This window comes from Balaenoptera ricei, chromosome 6, assembly GCF_028023285.1.
Source record: "Balaenoptera ricei isolate mBalRic1 chromosome 6, mBalRic1.hap2, whole genome shotgun sequence".
NCBI classification, from domain to species: domain Eukaryota; kingdom Metazoa; phylum Chordata; class Mammalia; order Artiodactyla; family Balaenopteridae; genus Balaenoptera; species Balaenoptera ricei.
Genome location: NC_082644.1, coordinates 30,476,469 through 30,504,350, shown reverse-complemented (window position 1 = coordinate 30,504,350; position 27,882 = coordinate 30,476,469). Strand labels below are relative to the sequence as shown.

The 27,882-nt window shown below is 36.6% G+C and overlaps 1 protein-coding gene across 1 annotated transcript; it reads left to right on the top strand.

Moving 5' to 3' along the window:
* Positions 1 to 27,830, top strand: ZNF484 (zinc finger protein 484). Its single transcript, XM_059924390.1, has 5 exons — positions 1 to 179; positions 10,023 to 10,067; positions 18,141 to 18,267; positions 18,543 to 18,638; positions 25,189 to 27,830. Exons 1-5 carry the CDS (start codon positions 159 to 161, stop codon positions 27,414 to 27,416), a joined length of 2,517 nt encoding a protein of 838 aa, XP_059780373.1. The 5' UTR covers positions 1 to 158; the 3' UTR covers positions 27,417 to 27,830.
* Positions 27,831 to 27,882: the final 52 nt, after the last annotated feature.

The window sequence follows — 27,882 nt, the reverse complement described above, 5'->3', positions numbered from 1 at the left end:
GCGCCTAAGGAATTCCGCAAGGACAGGGAGGGATCCAGAAGAAGGAAGTGGGTGCTGTTGTCGTTCCAGTGATTAAATGACCACTGTCTTGAAAGAGCGTGGGTGAGGGGCTGGTGAGTGCCGGGGGTTTCCGAGGGCTGAATGAAGAGGTGTCTCTGATGTCCGTGAAGAACAATCGGGTCAGTGATGGAGGCGGTCAGTGGATGGAATAATAGGGGTCGGTGTGGTCTTGATGGTGGCTTCCCGGCAGATTGATAGTGGGGTCTTTAATGGTGGATCCGCGGAGACATGGGGTGGGAGTGATGGGGTCTATAATGGTGGATTCCCAGGAGGAGTGATGGGGTCTGTGGGATCTTTGATGTTGGATCTCTGGACGGATTCCCGGAGTCTGTGGGGGGTGGGGAGGATAACTGTGGGGCCTGAGTAATGAAGGCTCTGAGGGGGAAGGATGCTAGATCTTCATTGATTTCCTCTCTTTTTTCTGCTTACTGGTTTGTTTCTATTCCTGATATTTTAAAAGTTGTCGATGGAAATAATCAATAAATAATCATAATAGGAGTAGAAAAGAGTTTTATTTGAGCCAAACTGAGGACTGTAGCCCAGGAGATAGCGTCTCAGAAGGCTCTGAGAAACAGCTGGGTTGAAGCATGATTTTCAGCATAGTCTTATACCTTATCAGAACAAAAATCATACATCAAACATGACAGGGATATATTCCTTCAAGGTTTTAAGAGCACCAGATTTAGTACATATAAAGTGAGACAGCAGGACCCTGGTGTCTAGGAAGGGGATGCCATGGGAAGGGAGTTATTTATTTTTATCTTCGAAACAGACTTCTTTACTTTAATGGTTAAAGCAGATGTGCTGTGTGTGTTCACGCAAGTTCAGGCAGAATCATGTATAATCCAGAATGACTTCCCCATACCTCAATATGTGAAAATTTTCTTTATCATTATCATGGTACACTTTGCTAGAGATTTAAAAAATATATGGGGTTGCATTTCAATTTACCTTATTTTGATCCCTTCCATATCCAGATTAGTAGCTACTGTGTCATTCATAATATTTATGTATCATTTTTCTTTCCCTTTTTTACTATCAGTCATCTCAAGGTTTACTTTACTGGTCATTTTGAAGTACCAATTGTGTTTATACTCTCTACTGTTTTTATATTAATTTTATCTTTTTCTTTTTAGATAGTTTCTCTTTTATCTCCGTTTTATGTGAATTGTCATTCTTTCCCTTATTTTCCCAGTTTTATACTGGATACGTTTAGAGGTATAAAGTTTCTTTTATATACATCTTTATCTTTGAAATGTATAATTTCAGTTTGATGTTCCACTTTGATCCTGAGTTATTGGAGTTTCTTCATTCCCAAATTATTGATATGTTTTAATTGTTTATTTTAAATTTTATTATATTGTCATAAACTGTAGACTACAAAGTCTCAACTTTTAAAAATTTATCAAGATTTTCCTTGAAGACAAGTTACACAAGTTACATTGAACTTTGTTCAATGGCTATAGGAGAAAGTATGTTTTCTGTTTGTGTGGTACAAACTTCTCTTAATGTATATTAAATATAGCCTGTTCGTATTTTTCAAGTTTTTTTCTTTCCTATTTTTGGTCTACTTGATTCATCACATTCTGAAAAAGGTATAATAGTAATCTCTCACTAATAATTCACTTTGTAGTTCTATGTGCTTTTTTGCTAACTTTATTTGTGTGTGTTTGGGGGAGAGACGTGCATAAACCTAATGGTTAATGCATATTGTATCTTTTTTTCATTTATTGGATGCTATTATTATAGGATCCCTCTTTTCAACAAAAAGCAATTTCAATTTTGAATTTCACTTTGGTATTTATATTGCTATCCCTGCTTTCACATTCATTTCATTTGGATGATTTACCTTTGTCCAGGGCTTTATTTTATATTTCTATTTGCCTCATTGTTTAGGTTAACTACTTATAATAGATACATTTTGGTTTTCTCAAATCCAACCTATAACCTAGTCTTTGTTTGTCAATAGGATAATTTTACCTTTTCAGTTTAGTGTAATAATGATTTACCTGATTTTTATACCTTCTGTTTTAATGTTTACTATTTATTTTAACTCATTTTCTTTTCCTTTTTCATACTTTTATTGGGTTGATGAAATTTCTGTTCATTGTTTCCATTCTACACCCCAGATAACTCCTGTTTTTTTCCTGAGATAGTTAGAAATGTTTTGTCATAGGATAGTATTATTAATTTTCCATTTAATGGCTTCCTTATCACATTGTCATCATCTTTTTTTAATAATTATATATCTCTTGCAAAAATTATTGCTGAACAATGTTTCTATTTGCTGTTTCTCATCTGATTTATTTTACATTTGTTTGGAATACTTTTGTGGGTATTTTCCTCAGGTAATGATAAGAGATATTCTGCAAGTGTTTTATTTCTGAAAATGTCTTTGGCCCTAACAGAGAAGTGGTTCTTTAGATGCTGCTTCTGATGTCAGTTAGCTTTCATTACTGCAGATGGGGCATCTTGATCTTCTTAATTCTTTTTCTGTAAATAATCTGTTCTTTCACACATGATTTAGATTTAGATGTGTTTTAGATTTTAAAATTTACCTTTAAAATTCAAGAATATTCCTAGGTTTGTTCACTGATTGAGCTCCAACTGGTGTGCGTGTTTGCATGTAAATTTGTTGGAAAGGCTAATGGTGTAGGCCTAGTGAATGGTGTGGATAGTGGTAGGAGTCCTTGGGTGATTTCTCAGAGTCCATCGCAGGTGCAGGTATGTCTGGAATTGCAGTCTTGGGATCACTGATGGAGATGCTTTGTGGGTAGTGTGGACAAAGAACACTGCCTGCCATTTCAGTAAACAAAGGATGGTGTGGCTATCAAGCCATCAGCCACTGCAGCCACCCCCAACTGTGCATCCAGAGGGGAATCCAGAATGGGGAAAAGCAGGATATTGGCCCTAGATAGTTAGATGCATGTCAAAGGAATGATTTCAGTGAGCCCAGACTCTTGCATCTCCCATATATAGGAAAGGGCTCAATTCATTAACTGGAGATGTCTGGATTTTCTTTAATTGACAGTAATCTTTTGATGTTCCAATTAGATGGTTTTGGTTTTGTTTTGTTTTGCAAAAACTCATGTATATTCTGGCTCCTACCTTACCTCTTTGGAACAGTCCCTCAGAGCTATCTGAGGGGCTGTATCCTGGGCTTAAGCCCTCAGTAAGTCTGCCGAATAAATAATAATCCTCACCTTTTAGCCTGTGCATTTTTTTTTCAGTCGACAGTAGTGATAAAAGTGTGGAGACCAGTTATTGGTACATGTGGTATTGTGATATAATAAGAAATATATATTTTGGTTTTCATCCACAGTTCCCAGCATATAGCTCCTAATGCCTTTATAATTTCCTAAGTGATAAGGGCTATAGGGGCTTCTTTTGTTCCTGTGTCTTGAAATAGCACCAAAGGGATAGGGTGAAATTAGTGGGAGTTTTTTACTATAAAAAGTTCCTTTCAACCACACCTGAAGTGATGTTTGGAAAGCCCCTAGTGAATTGCTGGATGGGGGCTGGTTGCCAGGGGAACCAAGCAAATTATTAGAGTTTTAGAACTTGAAACCCACTCCCTGGCTGGAGGTTGAATCAGTCGCCAATGGCCAGTTATTTAATCAATCATTTGTACATAGTGAAGCCTCCATAAAAACCCAAAAGGGTGGGTTTTGGAGAGTTTCTGGATTGAACATGTGGAGATTCTGGGAGAGTGATGCACTGCTTCTGACGTATCTTGCCATAACCATCTCTTCTATTCTACCTGGCTGTTTCTGAGTTATATTCTTTTATAATAAATTGGTAATCTAATAAGTAAAATATTTTCTTGAGTTCTATGAGCTGCTCTAGCAAATTAATGGAGACTGAGGAGGAGGTCATGGGAACCTCTGATTATAACCGATTGGTCAGAGCACAAGTAACAACCTGAACTTGTGATTGGCATCTGAAGTTGGGGTGGGACAGTCTCATAGGACTAAGCCCTTAACCTGTGTGATCTAGTGCTAACTCTTAAGTAGATGGTGTCAGAACTGAGTTAAATTGTAGGACACCCAGCTGGTGTTGTAGAATTGCTTGGTTTGGGGACCCCTCCTCCCAACACACACAATACACACACACACACACACACACACACTTGGTGGCCAGAAGTGTTGAGAATAGAGGAAAAACACACAAGAGGAGTTTTTCCTTTTCAGGGCATGATTGATGTAGAACCAGGACCATGAGGTAGAGATGTTGGAGGTTCTGTGATCAGGGACTATAGAACGAGTGATTGTGATCTCATGGAGACAGCAGTGAGTAGTGGCTTGAAGCGAGATCCTAGTTCCATGCCCAGGAATTGGACCTGGGTAGCCTGGATGAAAACCAAGAATCCTAGCCCCTAGACCAGCAAGGGCAAAGTTTCCCTGGCTCTTGCCCCGTTTGAAAGCAAGAATGTTTCAAGGAGGCAGAAACCGTAAAAACAGGTACAAAGTTTATTATTAGAGACACAGCACAACATATGGGAGAGACACAGAGAAACAGTTTGTGTAGTTAAGACAGAAGCAAGGCAGAGATACACACCCGGAGAGAAAGAGTATGGGCGTCCTCCCTAATGAGGAGGAGTGAAGTAAAGAGGTGGTTAAATCATTTATATAAGGCATTTCGTCTGGATCTTTTCTTATCTTTGACCAGTTATCTCACTTCTTTTTCCACACCTGACCTATCCTAGGTCCCACCGTCACATGCATGCACATCTTTTTGCCAAGGTGGATTCCAGTGCAGAAGCCTGTGGGAAGGTTGACACCACCTATTATGGGGTGGCACCCCCTCCCTTTTTTGACCCCTGAGGAGCCTTTCTATGCATGTGTAGTTGGGGAGGTCTCCTTGACCTCAAACATGAGAAATATGTGGTCTATTTATCGTTTATCTGGGCAGGACTCAGCTCCTATCTGCCCCTGCCATTACTGTTATCTTAAAGTGTCCACTGGAGGCAAAGTGCAGCTGTTTACCCTGTTCCTGTGTTATTTCTATCTGGAAGTGTAAACAGGAAGCTGGCTGTAAATGTCTAACCTGGAGCCCATCTATTTCTTGCCTCAAGAAATATAAACAGAGGCTAGTTGTAAACGTCTAGCCTGGAACCCATCTATCTTCTGCCTCAATTGCGGCCTGTGGAAAGCAGGACAAGGGAACCAGTGATTCTGATGTGTGAGTAATGGCTACTGGGGTGAGGTCAGTGTGCAGCAGTTGACAACTGTAGTAAGCAGATTGAGGAGTGGGAGTGAGGAACTGAGTGTCACGGTTGGTGATGACTTGAGGGGCTGGTGAAGTCAGATAATGTTTGATACAGTAATTGCATTCTATGTGGATTACTGATTTTGTAATAATAGCAGTAATTAATATTTAACAAGCACTTATGTGCCACACATGGACTGAGTGCTTTTCAAATATTATAAAATTGGTTTGTTTATCTTATAAGGATGAGGAACTGAGACTGAAGTAAGTTCTTCAGATTGTCACAGCTAGAAGGTGGAAGACCTGGGATTCAAATGTACATTGATTTGGCTCCACACCTCATATATTTCCCCTGTGCCACCCTGTTCCACGCTGTTTGATGCACTCTTGGGAGGACAGCTGAGAGGCTGTCACTGAGTGGCACTCTCTCTGTCAGAATCCCTTTGTGTTTCCACAGAGCCCTGAGGTCAGACCACTTAGTTGAGCCTTCAGGATCATTTTTTCAGACTCCAGCCCAACTTGGCCTGATAATCACTGGCAGTCTTTGGACCCTCACTCAACTTAGGGTTCCTGGGAAGATTGGAGTTTTAAGAAAACACAGAGGTGAGGCTCATTGTGAACATGCCAGCCAAAAAGAGCTTGTCTCATAGATTCCATATCCAGTTCAAATCCTGGCTTGGCAGAAATGTGACAGTTCCTGCGAGTGGGGAGGGGGAAGCCCAGAAGTACGAATCTTCTCAGAGGTGGACTTGCTGAAACAAAGCATGATCCTTTGCAATGTGAACAATGCATGGCTCATGTCATGTACTCCAAGGCTGTTCCCTGTAGTGGGAGAGGATTTAATTTTTTAAGTTTTTATTATAGAAAATTTCAAACATACAGGAAAGTAGAGAAAATGTTGTAATGAACCTACAAATGCCCTCATCACCCAGTCTCAATAATTATCAACTATTTGCCAGTGTTGTTTCACCTATCTCTTCTCACTTGCTTTGTTTTAGTTATAATATCTTAAAACAAATCTTGGATACCATGTCATTTCACCCACAAATACTTTAGCATGCAAATCCAACGGATGTGGACTTTCCCCCCCCCACATAACCCCCAGGCCATTACTCACCTAACAAAAGTTACATTAACTCCCTAATGTCATCTGATATTCAATCTGTAGTCAGAGTTCTCTGATTATTGTGGACAAAGAAAGTTGTCACCTGCCATATCAGTAAACAAAGGATGTTGTGGTCAACAATCCATCAGCCACTGTACTCGCCCCCAACTGTGCACCCTGAGGGGATTCAGGATGGAAAAAACCAGGATACTGGCCCTAGATATTTAAGGTGCATATCAAAGCCATGATTTAATGAGCCCAGACTCTCAAATCTTCCCATACATAGAGAACTGCTAAATTCATTAACTTGAGATGTCTGGATTTTCTTTTTCTTTTCTTTTTTTAAAATTTTTATTGGATATAGTTGATTTACAATGTTGTGTTAGTTTCAGGTGTACAGCAAAGTGAATCAGTTATACATATACATATATCCACTTTTTTTTAGATTCTTTTCCCATATAGGCCATTAGAGTGGATTTTCTTTAACAGTAATCTTTTCATGTTCCAACTACCTATTTTTTTTTTGTAAAAACTCCTATATATCCTGGCTCCTCCCTTACCTTTTCGGAACAGTCCCTCAGAGCTATCTGAGAGGCTGCATCCTGGGCTTTAGTTCTCAGCAAGTCCGCCGAATAAAACATAATTCTCACCTTTTAGGTTGTGCATTTTTTTCAGCTGATGTTATCTAAAAAATGACTTTTTAAAACTTTTTTCCTATGAAAATTTAAAAAATACAAATGTAGAGAAAATAGTATAAAGAAGCTTCATTTAGGGGACTTCCCTGGTGGTCCAGTGGTAGAGAATCCGCCTTCTGATGCAGGGGATGTGGGTTCGATCCCTGGTCAGGGAACTAGGATCCCACATGCCACGGGGCAACTAAGCCCGTGCACCACAGCTACTGAGCTTGTGCGCCTCAACTAGAGAGCCCATGTGCCGCAAACTACAAAGCCCATGTGCTCTGGAGCCCACGTGCCATAACTAGAGAAGAGAAAAACCCCACGCCACAACTAGAGAGAAGCCCTCACGCCGCAATTACCCATCAGTTTTCACAATTATCAACTCATGCCCAGTCATTTGTCATCTATCCCTTCCTCCAACATTTCTTCTCTTCTGCTGGATTATTTTGAAGCAAATCTCAAAGATTTTGTCATTTTATCCATAAATATTTCAATATGTAAAATTCCTTTAATAAAAATAGCCATGGTGCTATTATCACACCTTAAAAAATTACAATACATTTTGAAGTATCATTTTATGTGGATTGGATTGGTAAGATTTAGAGGCTTGATCAAATTCAGATTCCTTTTTTTGTTTTTGTTTTTTGGGGAGCAAGACTACTTCCCAGGTGATATACTTGATCAGGAGGCACATAATGTCTGATTATCTGTTTTGTGATGTGAGCAGCCATTGATGATTGTTTCTTAGATCCATATTTCATTATGTGTGCAAAATGGACGTTTCTATTTCTACCATTCCTTTACTTTGTCGACTTAAAAAAATGCATAATGTGAGAGTTGAGAGTTGTCTTGTTTGGGGCAAAATGAGGACTATAGCCCAGGAGATTGTTTTATATAGCTCTGAGAAACTGCTCCGAGAGGTAGGAGAGAGGGTCTGTATTATATATGATTCAGGTGAAGGGGGTGGTACGTACAGTCAAGCACACATTTTAGCAAAGTCTTGCTGCTAGTCCTGTGAAGGTTGCTGCTAGTCACAAGGAGCAGATGTCTCTGTTAATGATTTTAATGCCTTTCTAGATATGAGAAGATGCAAGAATTTGGGCTCATAAAATATTCTCCTGAAAATATCTTACTATCTGCAGGGCTGTTCTGCCAGTTTTTGCCAGAGCATCAAGTGCCTCATTCCTGATCTCCACCCTGAACTCCTTTCAGGATGTGTTGAAGGTCAGCAACTGCAGTGGCTAGTGGCTTAACCCTTGTAGAGGCAGATGGCAAGTGCCAATTTTTAGTTGGCAACTTGTAGCTGGAATAATTACATAAGCAGAAAAAGAAATTCATTCATGAAGTGTTTGGTTATGCTTGACTGACTCTTTTGCTTTTTGACAAGTTTCAAAAACAATGGTTTGATTCCCTAATACTTTCCAAAGGTGCTAGAAATGTTCTCTCTCTTGATCTGGATGGCAGATGTGAAAAATAGGGGAAAATGCTGTATATTTAATATTCATGTACTTTACATAAGTTATACCACACAAAAAAATTAGCAAAGAAGTAACCAAAATGTTGTTTATATTAGAAAGTGTACGTTAGAAGCAAACATTTTAAAAGTCCATCATAAAAAGATACTGAGGAGGATAGGTCTAGGGTAAAAGGGACACAGTCCCCAACGTATGAGTCTTGATTGGAACATGCTTTCAACAAAACAACAAGAAAAGGTTTTTTTGAGTAACTGGGAATTTTGAATATGAGCTGAATATTAAAGTGTTATAGAATTGCTAATAATTTTCTCAGGCATGATAATAATCTTTTAGGAGATTGATGTTATGAATTTAGGCATGAAGTGTCATGACATCTGCAACTTTCAAATAGTTCAGCCAAAAAAAAAATGTATATACACTAGTATACTCATATATATGTATGCATTTACATGTAACTATATGTGTATATAGAAAGATTAAACAAGTATGGCAAAATACTAATTGTTGAAACTAGATGGAAGGTATATGTGTATTTCTTGTACTAATAATTCAACTCTTTATGTTAGAAAACTCAATAAAAAAATTGGAAAACAGTGGCTTCAGTCAGTAAGTGACTTAGGTCTTAAGGTTTGTTATTAACTAGAACCAAATCCACTTACTATATTGTAGTTAAGACAAAGTTTCCATTGACAGTTCCCTTTTAAGAATGGGAAGAGGGAATTCCCTGGTGGTTCAGTGGTTAGGACTCAGCACTTTCACTGCTGGGTCCAGGTTCAATTCCTGTTCTGGGAGCTAAGATCCCGCAAGCCGCGGGGTGTGGGCCCCCCCCAAAAGAACTGTAAGCAAAGAACAGTGAAAAAGCTAGCAGTCTCCCTTTTTTGGTCTTACTTATGGATGTTCTCACTACTTGTGATGGGCTGGTCACAGAAGCTCAAAGCTAAATCATTAAAAAGTTACTTTGCTTTTTACTAACAAATAAGAAAAATATAAACATTCAAATTACTTATAATTTTACCATCACCCAAATATTATATCTGTTAACATATATTTCCTTCCAGATAATTTTCTCTATGTGCATTAATGCATTCATGTATGTGTGTATGTGTGTATGTGTGTATGTACACACATATTGTTCAATGAAAATGGACTCATACTGTTTGGTACATATTTTTATTTTTACTTAACATTTTAACATATTTTTCTACAGTAGTTTAATTTTACATGACATTATGTCTATGGATGCCCTATAAAGTATTTAAAGCTGTCCACAATTATTGTTATCAAGATGTTTCTAAACTTTTTTTTCTTTTTTGGTATTAGCTGTGGTAAAACTACTGGATTTAAATCTTTGTGCAACACAGGATGATTTTTTTATGATGTAGTTCTAGAAATAAGTTTTTGGGTCAGTTGCATGGACACTAAATGATGTATATGTCCATGTGTGCCATTGACACACTTCCTTCTCTCATCTGTCCCTCTGTCAATCTGTTTTTTCAGATCTCTGCCCCTTTCCCAGAAGAACCAGAAATGACCAAGTCCCTGGTGAGTTCTTATTTGTTCATGTATTTATTTGTTGCTTTCTTTATTTTTTAGTGGATTTTAGGAGGCATCTATTAACCCATATAGTAAATGTGTAAGTATAAATAAATGAAAACTAAGATCAGAGAAAGTAGAGAAGAGATTATCAACTCCAAGTCAAGCTTGGATTATAGGTATATGTGAGTTGTGTGGCTTCACACAGTTATGAACTTTGAACTGTAAAATTGCCTCTGATCTTCCTGAAAGACATAGCAATGATGGAAGTGAAATACATGGTTTATATTGTTGAAAAGTAATTTATTTCATCTATAGTAACTATTTCCTGGTTCTTGATGTTTGAGAAAATTTTTGATAGATCTTCAGATGAATGGAGATAGGACAGTGTCTTTAACAACCCTGTTAGAAGTGTACTAACAGGTTTTCTATAGTGACTTACAAAGCAGTGCTTCTCACACTTGCACATGACTCCAGATTCTGATTTAATAGGACTGGGATTCCCACAGGATGTTAGTGCTGCTTGTGCAAGGACCACCTTGTGAAGCAAAGTTTTGAGTGAATGGATGTTGAATTTTGTCAGTTGCTTTTTCTGCATCAGTTGACATGGTCAGGTGATTTTCCTTTTTAGCTAATTGCTGCGGTAGATTACATTGATTGATTTTCACATATTGAGCCTGCCTTGCAACCTCTGAATAATTTCCACTTGGTCATGACATACACTTCTTTTTATATATTTGTATTTGCTAATATATTTTTTAAGGATTTTGTATCATGTTTAGGAGGGATATTGTTCTATTTTTTTCTTTCATTACTGCTATGCATGGATGAAAGTCCCAAAACTCCACTTGGTTTTTTTCTTTTTCCATACCACTCCCTTGGAGTGTGATGGGGCCCCTCTGTTCAGCCAGGCAAGAGTGGGAATCTAAGCTGCCCACTGGGTCTTTGCTGATGGGCATGGGATCAGGCCCAGAGTTTTCTGTTTATTTGTTATGTTTGGCTGGAGCATGTTTTGCCTAAAGGTTTTCTGTCTTTCTAGATTGCCCCTTTCCTGGTCTTTTAGCTAGAGAGAGCAGACTTTTCTTTGAGTTTTTTTGTTGTGCCCTTGTTGGTGTTTCTGGGTTGTAGGCTTTTCTAGTACTTGGTCAGGGCTGTATGAGTCAATAGACTTCAGGAAACTCATGCTGTATAGTTCCTTGGTTCCTGAGGTCCCTAGACAGTTTGCTTTTTTTTCTTTAAGCTTTCAGTCTTCTTATGTTTGCTTTATGGATAATGTCTATGGTTACTAGATGTACTTAGTGGGTGAATAGGGACAAGTGCATCTACCCTGTTTTTCCAGGGGTCGAAGTCAGTTCACTGAATTTTTTTTAAAAGGAGGAGTTATTTATATATTAAGCATGGTCTTTCTTTTTTTCAATTTTTTTACCTCTTTGTTCTTTGCATTTTAACTTTTAAAAGTAAATATTTAATTTTGAGTATCATTAAGGTTATAGATATGTTTACTCAATCAAATAGTTTTTTGAAGCTTCATTTAAAAAAATAACAAAACACCTGTTAGCTGCTCTCTTATCCCTCAAATTGCAGCTTCATAAAGGTAATCACATCACTCTGAACTCAACTGAACTAATTTTTTTAGTATTTATGTTCCTATGTCTAAATAACATGTTTATATTGGTACCTTTTGGTTTTCAGCTTTAGGCAGTTTCTACTGACTTAGCACAATGGAAAATAGGGATTTAACTCTCTTTCAGACACTTAAGGCTTCAACACTTATATGCACATTTCTTCTTCCCCTCCTTCTAATATAGGTATATCATAATTTTGGGTAAATCAATAGGCTGTATTTATTATTATGATTATTTTAATTATATTCACAGCTGAACCATTTATTTTACCTTTTATGCACTATTTTTTGTTTTACCTGGAATTTATTATTGTTTGGTTGAATCATTTGTTTCATTTTCCATATTTGGATCACTAATTCAACTTCACATTCTTCCCAGGTATATAAATATCTTCTCAATATGTTAAAATATATTAGATAATAACAGTAATCACAAACATTAATATAGTGCTTACTATATGCTAGGCACTATAAACACTCTCTATTAACTGATTTAATCATAACCCCTTTGAGGTATCTATAATCATTATCCTCATTTTACAGAGAAGGAAACAGATCCACAGAGAAGTAACTTGCCCTGGGTCACACTGCTAGTAAGTGGTGAAGCCAGAAGTAAAACCCAAGCAATTTGGCTCCAGAATATAGGTATTTATTTCAGCTGTTGAAAGAAGCTTCCTTTAGAGTCTTTGACCTGCTTGAAGTTGCTCTCTGTTTGATACTCATCCACTGACTTGGGGGTCTCCCTTTGGCATGATACTAGGAATTCCTTTCATGTCTCTCAAGCTCTTGCTTTCTGGCTCTTTCCTGATTTATGCTTTCATTTTTAGAGAATATTTTCCAGTAGCTCTCTAGAAAGTATTGTGTGGAAAGTAAATTTTTTGAGACCTTGCATGTCCGGAAATATTTTTATTTTACCCTCAGTAATTTCATAGCTAATTCTAGATTGTAAGTCATTTTTACTCAGAAATTTTAAGCCATTCTTTTTACTTTTACTCTCCCATCTTTTCTTACTGGATGTAGTAGGCAGAATAATAACCCCCAAAGGTATCCACATCCTAATTCCTGAAACCCGTGAATATGTTACTTCACATGACAATAGGGACTTTGCAGATGTGATTAAGTTAAGGATTTTGAGATGGGGTGATTGTTCTGGGTTATCTGGGAGGGTCCAGTGTAATCACAGTGTCCTTATAAGTGAAAGAGGGAGGCAGAAGGGTCAGAGTCAAGGAGAGATTTGAAGATGCTACTCTGCTGGCTTTGAAGATAGAGGAAGGGACCACGAACTTCTTAGAAGTCAGATAAGACAAGGAAATGGATTCTCCCTTATAGCCTCCAGAAGGAGTACATCCAACACATTGATTTTAGCCCAGTAAGACCTATTTTCAACTTCTGACCTCCAGAACTGTAAGATAATAAATTTGTGTTTTAAGTTTGTGGCAATTTGTTGCAGCAGCAATAGGAAACCATTACAGATTTTGGTACCTGGAAGTGGAATGATGCTGTAACAAATACTCAAAAATGTCCAATGGCTTTGGAATTTGGTAATGGATAGAAACTGTAAAAATTTTGAAGAGTATAATAGCAAGAGCCTAGAATTCCTCGAACAGACTGATAATAGAAATACGAATGTTAACTCTGCTAGAGGACTCAGAATGAAGTGAGGAGCACACTAGGAAAAAAGTTATATTGTTTTAGAGAATATTTCAATTATTATAAACAGACTATTGATAGAAATATGGGTGTTAATGGTGCTGCTGCTGAAGACTCAGAAGGAAATGAGGAACATGTTACTGGAAACTAGAGGAAAAGGACATCTCTCTTATACAGTGGCAGAAAGCTTAGCTGAATTTTGTCCTGTAGTTATGTGAAAAGCAGATTTGTCAATGATGAACTTGTATTTTTCTCTGAGGAGATTTTCAAGCAAAAGGTTGAAGATGTAGCCTGGTTTCTTCTTCCTGCTTATAGTAAAATATGAATGTTAAGAGATAGATTGAAGGAAGAACTGTTGAGCAAAAAGGAACTATACTTGATGTTTTGGGAAATTTTGGGGCTATCAAGATTCCAAAAGATGCTAAAATTAGTTTCACTGTAGGAAAGTATGCTCTTGAGAGAAAGTCAAGGGTGTGGATAGATGCTTATATATTTTTCTAGGTTTTTAGAAAAAAACCTAGGTATTTAGGCATTTAGCAGGATGAATAGGGTGGAATGCATTTAACTTTTTTTTTTTTTTGAACTGGAAGTCTCAATCTTTGCTGTTAATTTGATTGTTTAGTTTATTTACATTTAATGCAATTACTGATATACTTGAATTTATATCCAGTTTTCTTTCTTTCTCTCTTTCTTTTTAAATTAATTAATTAATTATTTTGGCTGCGTTGCGTCTTCGTTTCTGTGCATGGGCTCTCTCTAGTTCTGGCGAGCGGGGACTACTCTTCGTTTTGGTGCCCGGGTTTCTCATTGTGGTGGCTTCTCTTTGTTGTGGAGCATGGGCTCTAGGCACACAGGCTTCAGTAGTTGTGGCACGCAGGCTCAGTAGTTGTAGTTCGAGGGCTTAGTTGCTCCGCGGTTTGTGGGATCTTCCCGGACCAGGGCTTGAACCCATGTCCCCTGCATTGGCAGGCAGATTCTTAATCACTGCACCACCAGGGAAGTTCTATATCCACTTTTATTAGTTTTATATTTGAAATGTCTGTTTAATATTATTTTTACATTCCTTTCTTGACTTTCTTTTAGATTAGTCAGAATTTTAATTTTTATTTTGTTAATTTGCTTGTTATACATTCTTTTATTTGCTTCCCTAGATATTACAATATCCATTTTTAACTCATTATTACCTTGCCCCCTTCTCAGTAGATACTAAAACACCTTAATTCCATTTGCTGCATTTAAATTCTACACATATTTTAAACTTCACAAGGTATTACTGTTACTGTTTTTGCATAGTCAGTATTTACAGTATTGTAAAGTGGGATTTGAGAAAGTTCTTGAATCTTTGAGTTGCTGTCATTCACCATTACTTTTTCAAATTTTTGCTTCTGCCTCATATTCTCCCTCTTTATCTTCTCAGACTACAATATGTTATTCCTTTTCACTGTGTTGTACATGTGATACGTCACATGCACTTGTGTTTATTTTATTTTAAAAAAAACTCTGTGGTCTGGTTTGGATATTTTCTGTTTGCTTGTCTTCTATTTCAGTAATTCTGTTCTCTGCTATTAAACCTCTCTCAGTTCTTAATTTTAGACACTGAATTTTTCAGTTTTCATTTGATATCTTTATTATAAGTCCCATTTTCTCTAATGAAATTCTCCATCTTTTCTTCTAACTCCAAAGCGCTGTAGGACTGTTTCTTTTGAATTTTTTTCCTCTGGTTTTGGATATTTAGCCCTGTTTTTTGATAGGCATAGGATTTCTTTTATTGTATCAAAACATGTATAAAGCATTGTAGAAGATCTAGATTATGATATCTTTCTCAATAGTGGATTCGTCTTTCCCTGAGCAGATAGAGTAGAAGATGAACATCTTTATCCAGTCAGTCACAATGTTATGCTGAATCAAGGCTGAGTTGAAGCCCTAATAATAGTCTACCTTTGGTTCACTCTGGCCATCTAGGATTTTCAGCTGAGAGCCCGGTTTGTCCTCTGTGGACCCTCCTCCTGATAGATGCCAACTCTGTCTTCTTACCAGACTACTAAAATTTTGCTTTGCTTTTCAGAGGCTATTCTGCTTAAGTGTTTAGTCTTCTGCCCATACAGCCCTAGAATTTGGCAGATGTCCTGAGGGGAAAATTGGCCATGTGTTTGAGTTCTGGTTTCTCTGTCACCCAGCTGTAACCTTCTACTTGTTCAAAGCTGGATTTTCACCTTTTGCCACACCCAGAATTGGTAAATATGCCCAGTGTAAAAGTGGCTGCATACATCAACTTAAATCTTCAATGTTCTCTTGAGAGTCTTAGTACCTAACAAGCTTCCAGTACTTCCAAACAGATGATTTCAGTATTTCATCTGGCATTTATAATTATTCTTGGAAGAAACACTGGACTGCCACAAACTATTGTATGCCATCTGGAAATGACAGTGCCTCAAAAGGGTCTCCTTCACATACCATATGTATTGCCCATTTAACGTGTGCATTCAATGGGTTTTAGTATGTTCATGGAGTTGTGCACCCTTTTTCATAGTTTTAGAACATTTTCTTTCCCTCCCTACTCCGACTCATACCTTTTAGCTGTCACCACCCCCCACCCCCCAATTCCTTCCATTCCCCCTAGCTCTGGGCAACCAGTAGTCTTCTTTCTGTCTCAATAGGTTTGCCTGTTTTGGACATCTCATATTAATAGAATCATATAATATGTGGTCTTTTGTGACTGGCTTCTTTCATTTAGCATAGTATTTTCAAGATTCATCCATATTGTAGCATAAATCAGTAGTTAATTTCTTGTTATGGCTGAATAATCTCTTGTATGGATATACCACATTTTAAAATTCATCATTAGTTGACAGACATTGCATTGGTTCTATTTTTGACTATTAAGAATAATGCTACTATGAACATTCCTGTACAAGTTTCATGTGGATAAGTGTTTTTATTTCTGTTGGGTATGTACCTAGAAGTGGAACCATTGGGTCATATTATTCCTTTTGAGGAAGTATCAGACTGTTTTACAAAGTGACTGCACCATTTTACATTCCCACCTTTACTGTAGGAGGGTTCCAGTTTCTCCACTTCCTCACTAACACTTGTTATTATGTGTCTTTTTTTTTTTTATTATAGCCATCCTAATGGGTACATTTTTCTGATGACTAATGACTAATGATTTAAGTAGTTTTTTAAATGTCAGAATGCAAATTTTAATGTCATTTATTATTTTGCTACAAAATAATAATAAAAATACAAATAGGTACAAACAGAGCATTTTTAAAATTATAATCATCTTAGTGAATTTGAAGGGGTATCTCTTTGATTTGAATTTCAATATCCCTTATGACTAAAGATATTGAGACCCTCTCATGTGCTTTTTTGGCCATTTGTATATCTTCTTTGGAGATATGTATATTCAGATTCTTGATCCATTTTTAATTGGATCATTTATCTTTTTATTGAGTTGTAAGAGTTTTTTATCTATTCTATACACAAGTCCCTTATCAGATATATAATTGCAAACATTTTCTCCCAGTCTTTGGGTTGTCTTTTCACTCTCTTTTTTTAAAGTACACCTTTTATATGTTTGTTTGTTTTGGCTGCACCGCAGGGCATGTGAGATCTTAGTTCCCCAACCAGAGATCGAACCCATGTCCCCTGCAGTGGAAGCGCAGAGACCTAACCACTGGACCACCAGAGAATTCCCCCTGTGTTTTCACTCTCTTGATGGTATCCTTTTAAACACAAAGTTTTTAATTTTGATAAAGTCCAATTTACCTAATTTTTTCTTTGGTTGCTTGTACTTTTGATTTTATATCTAAGCATCGACATATATATGCTACCAAATATAAAATACTTATCTAATGGGAAGCAGCAGCATAGTACAGGGAGATCATATGGGTGCTTTGTGATGACCTAGAGGGGTGGGATAGGGAACGTGGGAGGGAGGCTCAAGAGGGAGGGGATATAGGGATATATGTATACATATAGCTGATTCACTTTGTTGTACAACAGAAACTAACACAGTATTGTGAAGCAATTAGTCTCCAATAAAGATCCATTAAAAAAAAAAAAGAAATTATTGCCAAATCCAATGTCACAAAGATATACCCTTTTTAGCTAAAACTTAAGAACATTTAGGTGTTTTGATCCATTTTAAGTTTATTTTTTTAATATGGCATGAGGTAGGAGTCCAACCACATTTTTTTGCATGTGGATGTCCACTTGTCCTAGCACCATTTGTTGAAAAGACTGTTTTTCCCCTTTTAAATTGTTTTGACTCCTGTGTTGAATTATCAGTTTACCATAAATATGAGGGTTTATTTCTGGATTCTTGGTTACATTCCATTGAATTCTATCGTCTATACTTATGCCAATACCACACAGTTAATTGGAAAAAAAGCCTATTTTATTTATCTTTTTTAAAGAAAGAATTGACTTAGTAGATTGATGAGTGCAAAGTGAAAAGCAGAAGATATATTCTAAGTGAAGTGTTAATGAAATATGGCATACATAGAAAAGAATGCACAAATCATGTATGCAGCTTGTTGAGTTTTCACAGCTTATTCTTTTGTAACCAGCACACAGATAAAAACAAAACAAAATAAAACACCATAATATTATCAGAACCAGAGAAAGAATGGCATGATACTTTTAATATTTATTTTTTTCTTGAAATAATAATGTAAAATTTAGGTATTTAGTGGGAATCTTATATGTTGTATCATGTTAAAAATTATTAAAAACAAGTTTCTAAATATCTTGTTCCTGTCCTGCAATCCTGATCCTTTACATTGAATAAGCATGTGTTTTTCCAGGGATCAGTGTCTTTCAAGGATGTAACTGTAGACTTCCGCAGGGAGGAGTGGCAACAGTTGGACCTTGCTCAGAAAAGTCTATACAGGGATGTAATGCTGGAAAACTATTTCAACTTGATCTCAGTTGGTAAGCACAGCTCTGCTGGGTAAGGCTGTACCTAATTGAGTGTATTTTCTTTCTCAGTGGAATTTCTGAAATCTGTGAGGTTTCTGAGGTACGTGGGACTTCTAAAGACCGCAGGACATCTGAAGTGTGTAATAGTTTTGTCCTTATTTTTTGTCCTATGTTCTTAACAATATTATGAATATACTTCTGTTCCCCATGAACTTTTCTGGAAAGTAAATGGAATATTTCATTGTATGACCTCTGAAATCAAGTATTCTATCATTTCCTGTTATTAGGGTGTCAAGTTCCCAAACCAGAAGTCATTTTCAACTTGGAGTGGGGAGAAGAGCCATGTATGTTGGATGGTGAAATCTCAAGCCAGAGCTATCTAGGTGAGTAGGGAACAAAAAGCATAAGAGATAGTACGACCGAACTGCAGTTGTACTGGCAGAGGCTGACAACTTTGAAGTGCTACTAATATGATGTTTCTCAACATTCTGAACTTTTGGAACTGCATGGATAGAGTTGATATTTTCCCCTTGGACATCTAAATGCCATCCCCACTTCAGGCCCCTTCCAATATCAGTGTCTTCGTTGCTTGACTTTTTTTTTTTTTTTTTAACACAGTTCCCTGTGCTATTCAGTAAGTCCTTGCTGGTTGTCTATTTAATTAAATTTAATTAATTAATTAATTAATTAAAAAATCATCTTTATTGGAGTATAATTGCTTTACAGTGGTGTGTTAGTTTCTGCTTTATAACAAAGTGAATCAGCTATACATATACATATATCCCCATATCTCCTCTCTCTTGCGTCTCCCTTCCACCCTCTCTATCCCACCCCTCTAGGTGGTCACAAAGCACTGAGCTGATCTCCCTGTGCTATGCAGCTGCTTCCCACTAGCTATCTGTTTTACATTTGGTAGTGTATATATGTCCATGCCACTCTCTTCATCCCACTTTGCTTGACTTTTTAGGAGGGATGTGCTACAATTACTGGTACATTGGATTTAGGATACTGCTTTTTTGCTTTTTCTCCCTTTTTATAGCATTTTTTATTCTTTTTACCTCCATCAAGGTTTTAAATCCTTTTCTTACATATTCAGGGGCTCATAGAGTTGTTTTTTTAAAAAATTACTGTGGGTCACACTCATGCTGATTTCTTTTCATTTTTTTTCTTTTCCCTTAGTGCTTCAGAATTGTCATCTAGAGATGGCCTTATTATATCTTCTCCCATGCCTCTCCTCCAACTGTTGACTTTGAGGGTACCATTACCTACATTTGGGGACAGTTTTTTGCTGTATGTGACATTAGTAATTATGCTTCCTGACATTTTCTTCCTACCTGGCTAGTGTAACACAACACTCACTAGGTCTTTCTGATTAATTTATTAATTTTGATATTTTACAAAAAGTTTCTGTACCTTGTGTGCAGGAAATTGAGTAAATTACAGTCCTCAGTTTGTAGTCAATATATTCATCACTCTGTTTAAGCTTCCCTTCTTATTTTATTTCTTTCATAACTTTTTTCTTTTTTTTTTTTTTTGCCACACCCTGCAGCATGCAGGATCTTAGTTCTCTGACCAGGGATCGAACTGTGCCCCCCTGCAGTGGAAGCTCAGAGTCCTAACCACTGGACGGCCAGGGAATTCCCTATTTTACAATTTAAAAAATTATTTTATTTTATTTCTTTATTTATCCCTTTTAATCCTCACTCCCTACTTGTTTTTATTCTTCCCAGAGGCAACTGCTCTATTATATTTGATATGTTTGCAATCTATCCTTGAATTTGTGGGGTATTTATAAAATTTAAATTGTTGATCCTTTTAATTTATAGAAATGGTACTGTGCTGTATGTCCTACTCAGTTTCTTATTTTTTTCTCTCAGAACTAAATTGGTTCATGTTAAATTTGCTCTTCTAGTTCATTTCTTCTAATTGACGCATACATTCCATAGTGTGTATATATGCCACATTTACTTGTCCAGTTTTCTAGCTACTACAACTAGTACTGTAATAAATTTCTTCATGAACTATTCTTATAGGAAATGAGAATTTCTTGAGGAAGAGTAGTGGGATTGTTTTATTACTGAGTATACTAATACTTTATTTCACTAAGTATAAACATGTTGTTTTCTAGATTGGATGTATTAGTCTGCAATCCCCTGAACATACAAGAGCATCAGTTTCTCCACATCCCTGCCCATATTTTTAATAATTTCACATAAGGTGGCTAATCTGATGGATTTTAATTTCTAACTATTGTTTTAATTTGTGTTTCTCTAATAACAAAATATTTTGAACATCTTATCATGTACCTTGTAGTAGATTCTGACTTCATTTTTGGTATTTGACTGCTGACACCTTCTAAACTTCACCACTGTCTCTTCACCTTCTGCCCCACATCTGGGCAAACTGACAAGAAAGCCCAGGTGGTCTCTCCCTTGGTACTAGTGGGAAGTTGCACTCTATCAGTCAGCTTAGCCCCACATCCCAACCACCATATAAAACCCAAGCCAGTTTCCTTTTCTTGCTCTCTTAAGTCACTTTTGGACCTGCTTAGGAGCTCTCCCTTTAAAAGCCTCATTGTGTGAGTAATGAACCTTTTCACACCTTATTGGTATGTGTGTCAAATCATTACTCTTGACATTTGAACCAAATTTGGGGTGGGAGTCCATTCCTCCTCCGCAGGTGACTTCACAGTTGGTGTAGTAAGCAGGATCTTTAGACGATGACCACCACCAAGGGGTCTTTATTCTCTTGTTCTGTGGCTTTACTGTTCTCTGGTGAGTACACACTTTGAGCTGTGCTACTTTATGCTACATTTGCTGAGTCCCACAAGTCTCTGTCATATTTTTTTTTTCTCTGTGGGTGGGTGAGGATATATTTATTCTCTCAGAGTATACTTAATAAGTGGAAATAAGAATCAGAGTAAATAATCACATTTATATGTATATTTTGTAGGCTGATTAGCAATAAGTGAAATTGAAATAAAAATGACAAACATAAAAACAGCAAAAAACAAATAAAAATTAAAACGATGATGGCAGGTACATTGAGAAACAGGTACAATGCTGAAAGCTCTGTAAGTTTAGCCAAATCTTTCTGGAAAGAACTCTGGAAACATATAATAAGTGATATTAAACTGAACATGCTTCCTGCCCTGGAAATTCTACTTTGGGGACATACTCCAAGAATGTTAGCAAAAGAAAAGTCAAGAAGTTGACACAAAGATGTTTATGGCTACACTATGTATGAGGATAAACTAAACAACCCAAATGGTCCAAACAGAGGAAAAACTACCATAGCTATAAAAAAAATTATAAGTATAGGAAGTACTAATATACAGAAATGTACTGTGAAATGTTATGTGAAAGAAGCAAAAACAAATAATCTATCAACACAGAGTTTAAATACATATAATGTACACACAGACCTTAGCAGTGTTCATAAGATTTTAAACAATATAAATAAATTATAATGCTCTGTCATATTTTTAACCAATTGAAGTTGGAAGTTATTGGCATTATGGGACATATGTAAAGGACAACGCCTTCCTTAAAGTGACCTAGACCTATCTATGTGTCTCAGATTGAATCATGTGTCTCAATTCTGGCATAAGCCATGACTGACTCCAGAATCGTGAACAAGTCTTAACCTGTCACTGTTGGTTGTGTGTCTCAAGGAGGCATTGGCCCCCATTGTATACAGCTTTCAGGGGAACAACTGATACCTTACACATATAAGGGCCCATCAGGTGGCTGCTTGTGTGGAGGAAGAGCAGTTACAATGCAGCGTGCTGACAGCAGATGGCACACCTTTCAAAATTTTGTCATATTTTATTGTGCTTTTTGCTTTTCCCTGTGACTCATCTTCTCAAACAATTCTTTATGCTCTTTCTACGAATTTTTCTCTTTTAGAAAATATCAGTTAGATGCCCTCCTCCTTTTACTTTCCAGTGACATAACCAAAACCATGTCTGTATTTACTTATGCCCGGATTATTCTAACCCTATTTGGATGTGCTGTTTCCTTTTTTTTTAAACTTTTTTTCTTAGATGCTGATTAAAATATTCTGCTTATCTTGTCATAGCTATATGGTGCAAAATATTATCTAACATATGACAAATTCCTCTCTCAATGGGTTTATAAACTAAAGGAAAAACATGCCTCATGTTTGCAATTCACATTTATCTTTGTTTAGTTTCCATAATCATGTTTACTTTGTTTTAACATTTTCTTTAATGATCCCCCTGCATCTGACCCTTTATTTTCTGACCTATCTGCCTATTCAGATAATCCACATACTTATGCTTTGCTCTCAGGTTTCACTTACTCCTTGAATTGGACCTAACTATTACAGCATACATTGCTTTTTCCCTTTTCTAATTCTCCAACCCCCAGAAATTCAGAGAAAACGACATTAATTTGTGTGATAACTGAGTCTTTTACCTCATTTTAAAAATGTTTCCTTAGAGAATAGTTAGTGAAATTAACTTCCTTAATTTATGTGATAGGCAGAGGAGGTTATTTTGTGCTGTTTCAGAGGGATTTGAAAATTTTTCTGCTAGGAGTAATTCAAAGGGCCAATAATTGTAATTAGAAAGGGAAGATAACTGCAAGAAATGTTTAAAATTTCAGGCTTTGAGCATTAAGCATTTGTTATTGTACAAATCTATGCCGATTAAATATGACTATGAAAGGCTCAGAAATATCTGTGTTTGTTTTTAAGTTAAAAGAAAAGAGAGCCCTCCTAGAGTTGTGCTGAGATTTGAGATTCATTTTCAGAGCATAGAACCCTAAATGATCCATGAAGAAAATGAATTTTGAATAGGAACAGAGGATCAGAAAAAGGAGGCTTAATGGGGAAAAGGAACAGAATATATGTTTGGATTCAGTAATAAAATAGACTTTAGTGACTGGTGGAAAGATAGCTTGCATACATTCATTTTATTGGCCTGAATTATGACTCTGTATTTTATTGAATGAGTAATTCAATGTGTGACAGAGGAATCATGGATAAACTTTTTACCACAGGAGCAAATTTTTTACATTGAACATTGTTGGTAATAATGTAAATGTTGTCAGGCGTAGCAATGGGTTTATAAGCTAAAGAAAGTGAAAGGTTGCAAAAGATGAAAATCCGTTTTTAGAAATCAGTATTAGAGGTCCTCAGGATTAATGAAAGCCATTAATGTGCGTGAGCAAAAATGTAATATAAAAATTAAAGAATGTGTTTGGGGACATTACAAGGCCCTAGAGATAGAATGAAATGGATATGAGGTTAGACTGTGTCTATATTCAAGAATAATCTAATTTTACTTAAATATTTACTGAGAATCTACTATGTCTTACACACTATTCCAGAATTTGGAATATTAGTGATTCTATTCTGGGCAAGAATGGTATATTGGAGTAAAACTAAGCCCCTGTCACTGAGAGACCCCCAAGAAACAGTGACTTAAAGAATATAAACATTGACCCATCACATGACAGTTCCAAAGTGAGTGGTCCAGGTCTGCCAGGCCACTCTGCTTCCAATGACTATTTAGGGACAGACTTTCTAGAAAGTCATTGCACCATCATCTCCTAGAGCAGGGGTCAGCAAACATCTTCTGTAAAGGCTCAGAAGTAAATATTTCAGGCTTTGTGAGGCATGTGATTGCTGTCAAAATTACTCAATTTTGTTTTGAAGCCCCAAAGCATCTATAGACAGTACATCAATGAATGGATGTGGCTGTGTTCCAATAAGAACTTTATGGACATGGAAATTTGAATTTCATATAATTTTCATGTACCATGAAGTATTACTCTTCTTTTGTTTTTCAACCATTCAAAACTGTAAAACCCTTTCTTAGCTTTTGGGTAGAGGCCTGGATTTAGCCTGAGGGCTGTAGTTTTCTGATCTCTGCCTTACGCATTGCCAGCTGCAAGTCTGGAATATAGCCAGTGGGAAGAGAAGAGGGTTTTGGGAGACACACCCACTTCCTTAAGACCTTGGCCTGATTACAACAAATATAATTTTTACTCCCATTTGATTGGTGATAACTGAATTACTTGGCTTTACCTAATGACAAATGAGGCTTTACAGACCTATTGTTTTGAGGTAGACACATGCTTGGCTACAAGCTTAATACTGTTGAAGGAAGGGGACAGATTTTGATGGACAACTTTCAGTCTCTGCTTCAGAGTTGGCCCTTTTTGCTGTTGTATTCTTTCTATTAGATGCATGTATGTGCACCCCAAACAGGACATAAAGAATTGAATCATATACATACATTTATTGTTTGTAATGGTAAAGCTAATTCAGGATGACTGAGGCTACAATAGTTTTCTAAACATAAATAAGTTGGTATTTAAGGCAGAGTGCTTAATAGGGAAAAGAGAAAGCAGGGAGATTAGGATTTATAGATGAAGGATAGTAAGAATCTAGACTCAGAAACACTTCTTTTTAGCCACATAGTTTGTCACTTTGTTCCTCTGACACCTTATTATGTAGTTCTGCTACATGCACAGAACTGATATACTTCAGTTTGAATCTCATCTTCCCCAATTACTAAACATTTGATTTGGACACACTATTTAACTCTTCTGTGGCTCAGTTTCCTCATCTGTAAAATAGGGACAATAATAACACCAATAGCAAAAGGTTGTGATGATGTTTAAATGAGTTAGAACTTGGAAAAATGCCTGGCAAATCTAAATGCTATTGTTTATCAGACAGTAAATGTAATGTTAATGCTTATTTTATTATTGCATATTATTATATATAAAGAGATTACTACACATATATTTATTCATATTTTTTATATTTATCTATATTTATTATTATGTTTATATAAATCTCTTTCATTTCTCTGTGTTCACCCTGCATCCACTCTATGTATCATCCCTTCTGTGTTCTGCTAACTGTTCTTTGTGTGTTTTATTTTATTTTATTTTTTAGATCAGGGTATTGGTTTTGAAACATCACAACAGGGAATGTCTGAAGAAGTTTCAATCCAGTTTGAAAGAATTAATCTCTTCACAAGAGATGACCTGTATTCCATTTTAGAAGAATTGTGGCAAGATGATGAACAGACAGGGAGATGTGAGGAAAACCAGAACAAACATTTAAGTCATGTTGCCTTCATCAACAAGGATACACTAACTAATGAGGGAGACTGTGAATATGATAAAGACATTAGGAAAATATTTCATGTAAACACATACCTTGTTCCTTCAAGAAAAAGACTCCATAACTATGACTCATTTCAAAAGAGTTTGAAGCCTATTGTAAGCCTGTGTAATTATAATAGAAACAATGCAACAGAAAATTTTGATAAGATTATTGGATATGATAATATCTTTACTCATATGAATTCTCATACAGAAATGAATGCTTGTGAATATAATCAATGTAAGAAACTTCTGAGTCATAAGCAAACTCTCATTCAACATCAAAAATTTCATGGGGAGAACCTCTATTTATTTTCTGATTGTGTAAAACTTTCCACCCATAAGTCACACCTTTTTGTGCATCAAAGGATTTATACTGAAGAGAAACATCATGAGTGCAGCAAATGTGAAACAGTCTTCACTCGGAAGTCCCAATTTGCTGTACCTCAGGTTTATACAAGAGAGAAACCCTATATATGCACTGAATATGGGAAGGACTTTTCCCTCAATTCAAACCATGAGAAAACGCCTCACACTGAGGACACTGATTGTAAATGCAGTCCACATGGAAAAGCCTTTATCCAAAAGTCAGATCTGTTCAGACAACAGAGAATTCATACTGGAGGGAAAAAAACCTATAATTATAATGAATGTGGGAAAAATGTCTCTCAGAATTCAAACCTCAATATACATAAAAAAGTTCATACTGGCGAGAAACACTTTGAATGTACTGAATGTGGGAAAGCTTTCACAAGGAAATCAACACTAAGTATGCATCAGAAAATTCATACAGGAGAAAAACCCTATGTATGTACTGAATGTGGGAAAGCCTTTATCCGGAAGTCACATTTTATTACACATGAGAGAATTCATACCGGAGAGAAACCTTATGAATGCAGTGACTGTGGGAAGTCCTTTATAAAGAAGTCACAGCTCCATGTGCATCAGCGAATTCACACAGGGGAGAATCCCTTTATATGTTCAGAATGTGGGAAGGTCTTCACCCACAAGACAAATCTCATTATACACCAGAAAATTCATACTGGTGAGAGACCCTATATATGTACTGAATGTGGGAAGGCCTTTACTGATAGGTCAAATCTCATTAAACACCAAAAAATTCATACTGGAGAGAAACCCTATAAATGCAGCGACTGTGGAAAATCATTCACCTGGAAGTCACGACTCAGGATACATCAGAAATGTCATACTGGAGAGAGACATTATGAATGCAGTGAATGTGGGAAAGCATTTATTCAGAAGTCAACACTGAGTATGCACCAGAGAATTCATAAAGGAGAAAAACCCTATGTTTGCACTGAATGTGGGAAGGCCTTCTTCCATAAGTCACATTTTATTACACATGAGAGAATTCATACTGGAGAGAAACCTTACGAATGCAGTGATTGTGGGAAATCCTTCACAAAGAAATCACAGCTTCATGTACATCAGCAAATTCACACAGGAGAGAAACCCTACAGATGTGCTGAATGTGGAAAGGCTTTTACTGACAGATCAAATCTCTTTACACACCAGAAAATTCATACTGGTGAGAAACCCTATAAATGTAATGACTGTGGAAAAGCCTTCACTCGGAAGTCAGGCCTCCATATACATCAGCAGTCTCATACTGGAGAAAGACATTATGAGTGCAGTGAATGTGGGAAAGCCTTTGCAAGAAAATCAACACTAATTATGCATCAGAGAATTCATACAGGAGAGAAACCTTATATTTGTACTGAATGTGGGAAGTCCTTCATCCAGAAGTCACACTTAAATCGACATCGGAGAATTCATACTGGAGAGAAGCCCTATGAATGCAGTGACTGTGGGAAGACCTTTATTAAGAAGTCACAACTCCTTGAACATCATCGAATTCACACAGGAGAGAAACCATATATGTGTGCTGAATGTGGAAAGGCCTTCACCATCAGATCAAATCTTATTAAACACCAGAAAATTCATACTAAACAGAAACCCTATAAATGTAGTGACTTTAGGAAAGCCTTCAACTAGAAAGCACAACTCAGTATACATCAGAAATCTGATACTGGGGAAGTAGAATGCTCAGTGCCACAATCATGGTGTGGGGATAAAAGTTTTGAGGAGCTATAGCTTGACTAAGAAGCAAGAGGTAACCAAAGTCACTTTATCTAGTCAGAAGTATGAATATCTGGATCTCATAGCTGACGTCCAGTTTTATACATATGGGGAGACACTCTGGAGAAAGTCTTTAAGCAGTGTTTAATGGCCATGCTTGGTTACTTGGGATTGTCAAGCCCCTGCAAATAACAGTACATATGGAAGGAGATAACTTGGCAATCTTTCTTGTTTTACATTTTGGATAAGCAGCTTTATAAGTCAGGGCTGTTGAGTTTTTCATGCCCTGCATAGCAAAAATATTCAATGTTGACCAAAGGAATTTCTTAATGAACAGTGTTCTTAGAACAGTTTCTTAGAACAGTGTTCTAAGAAAAATTTT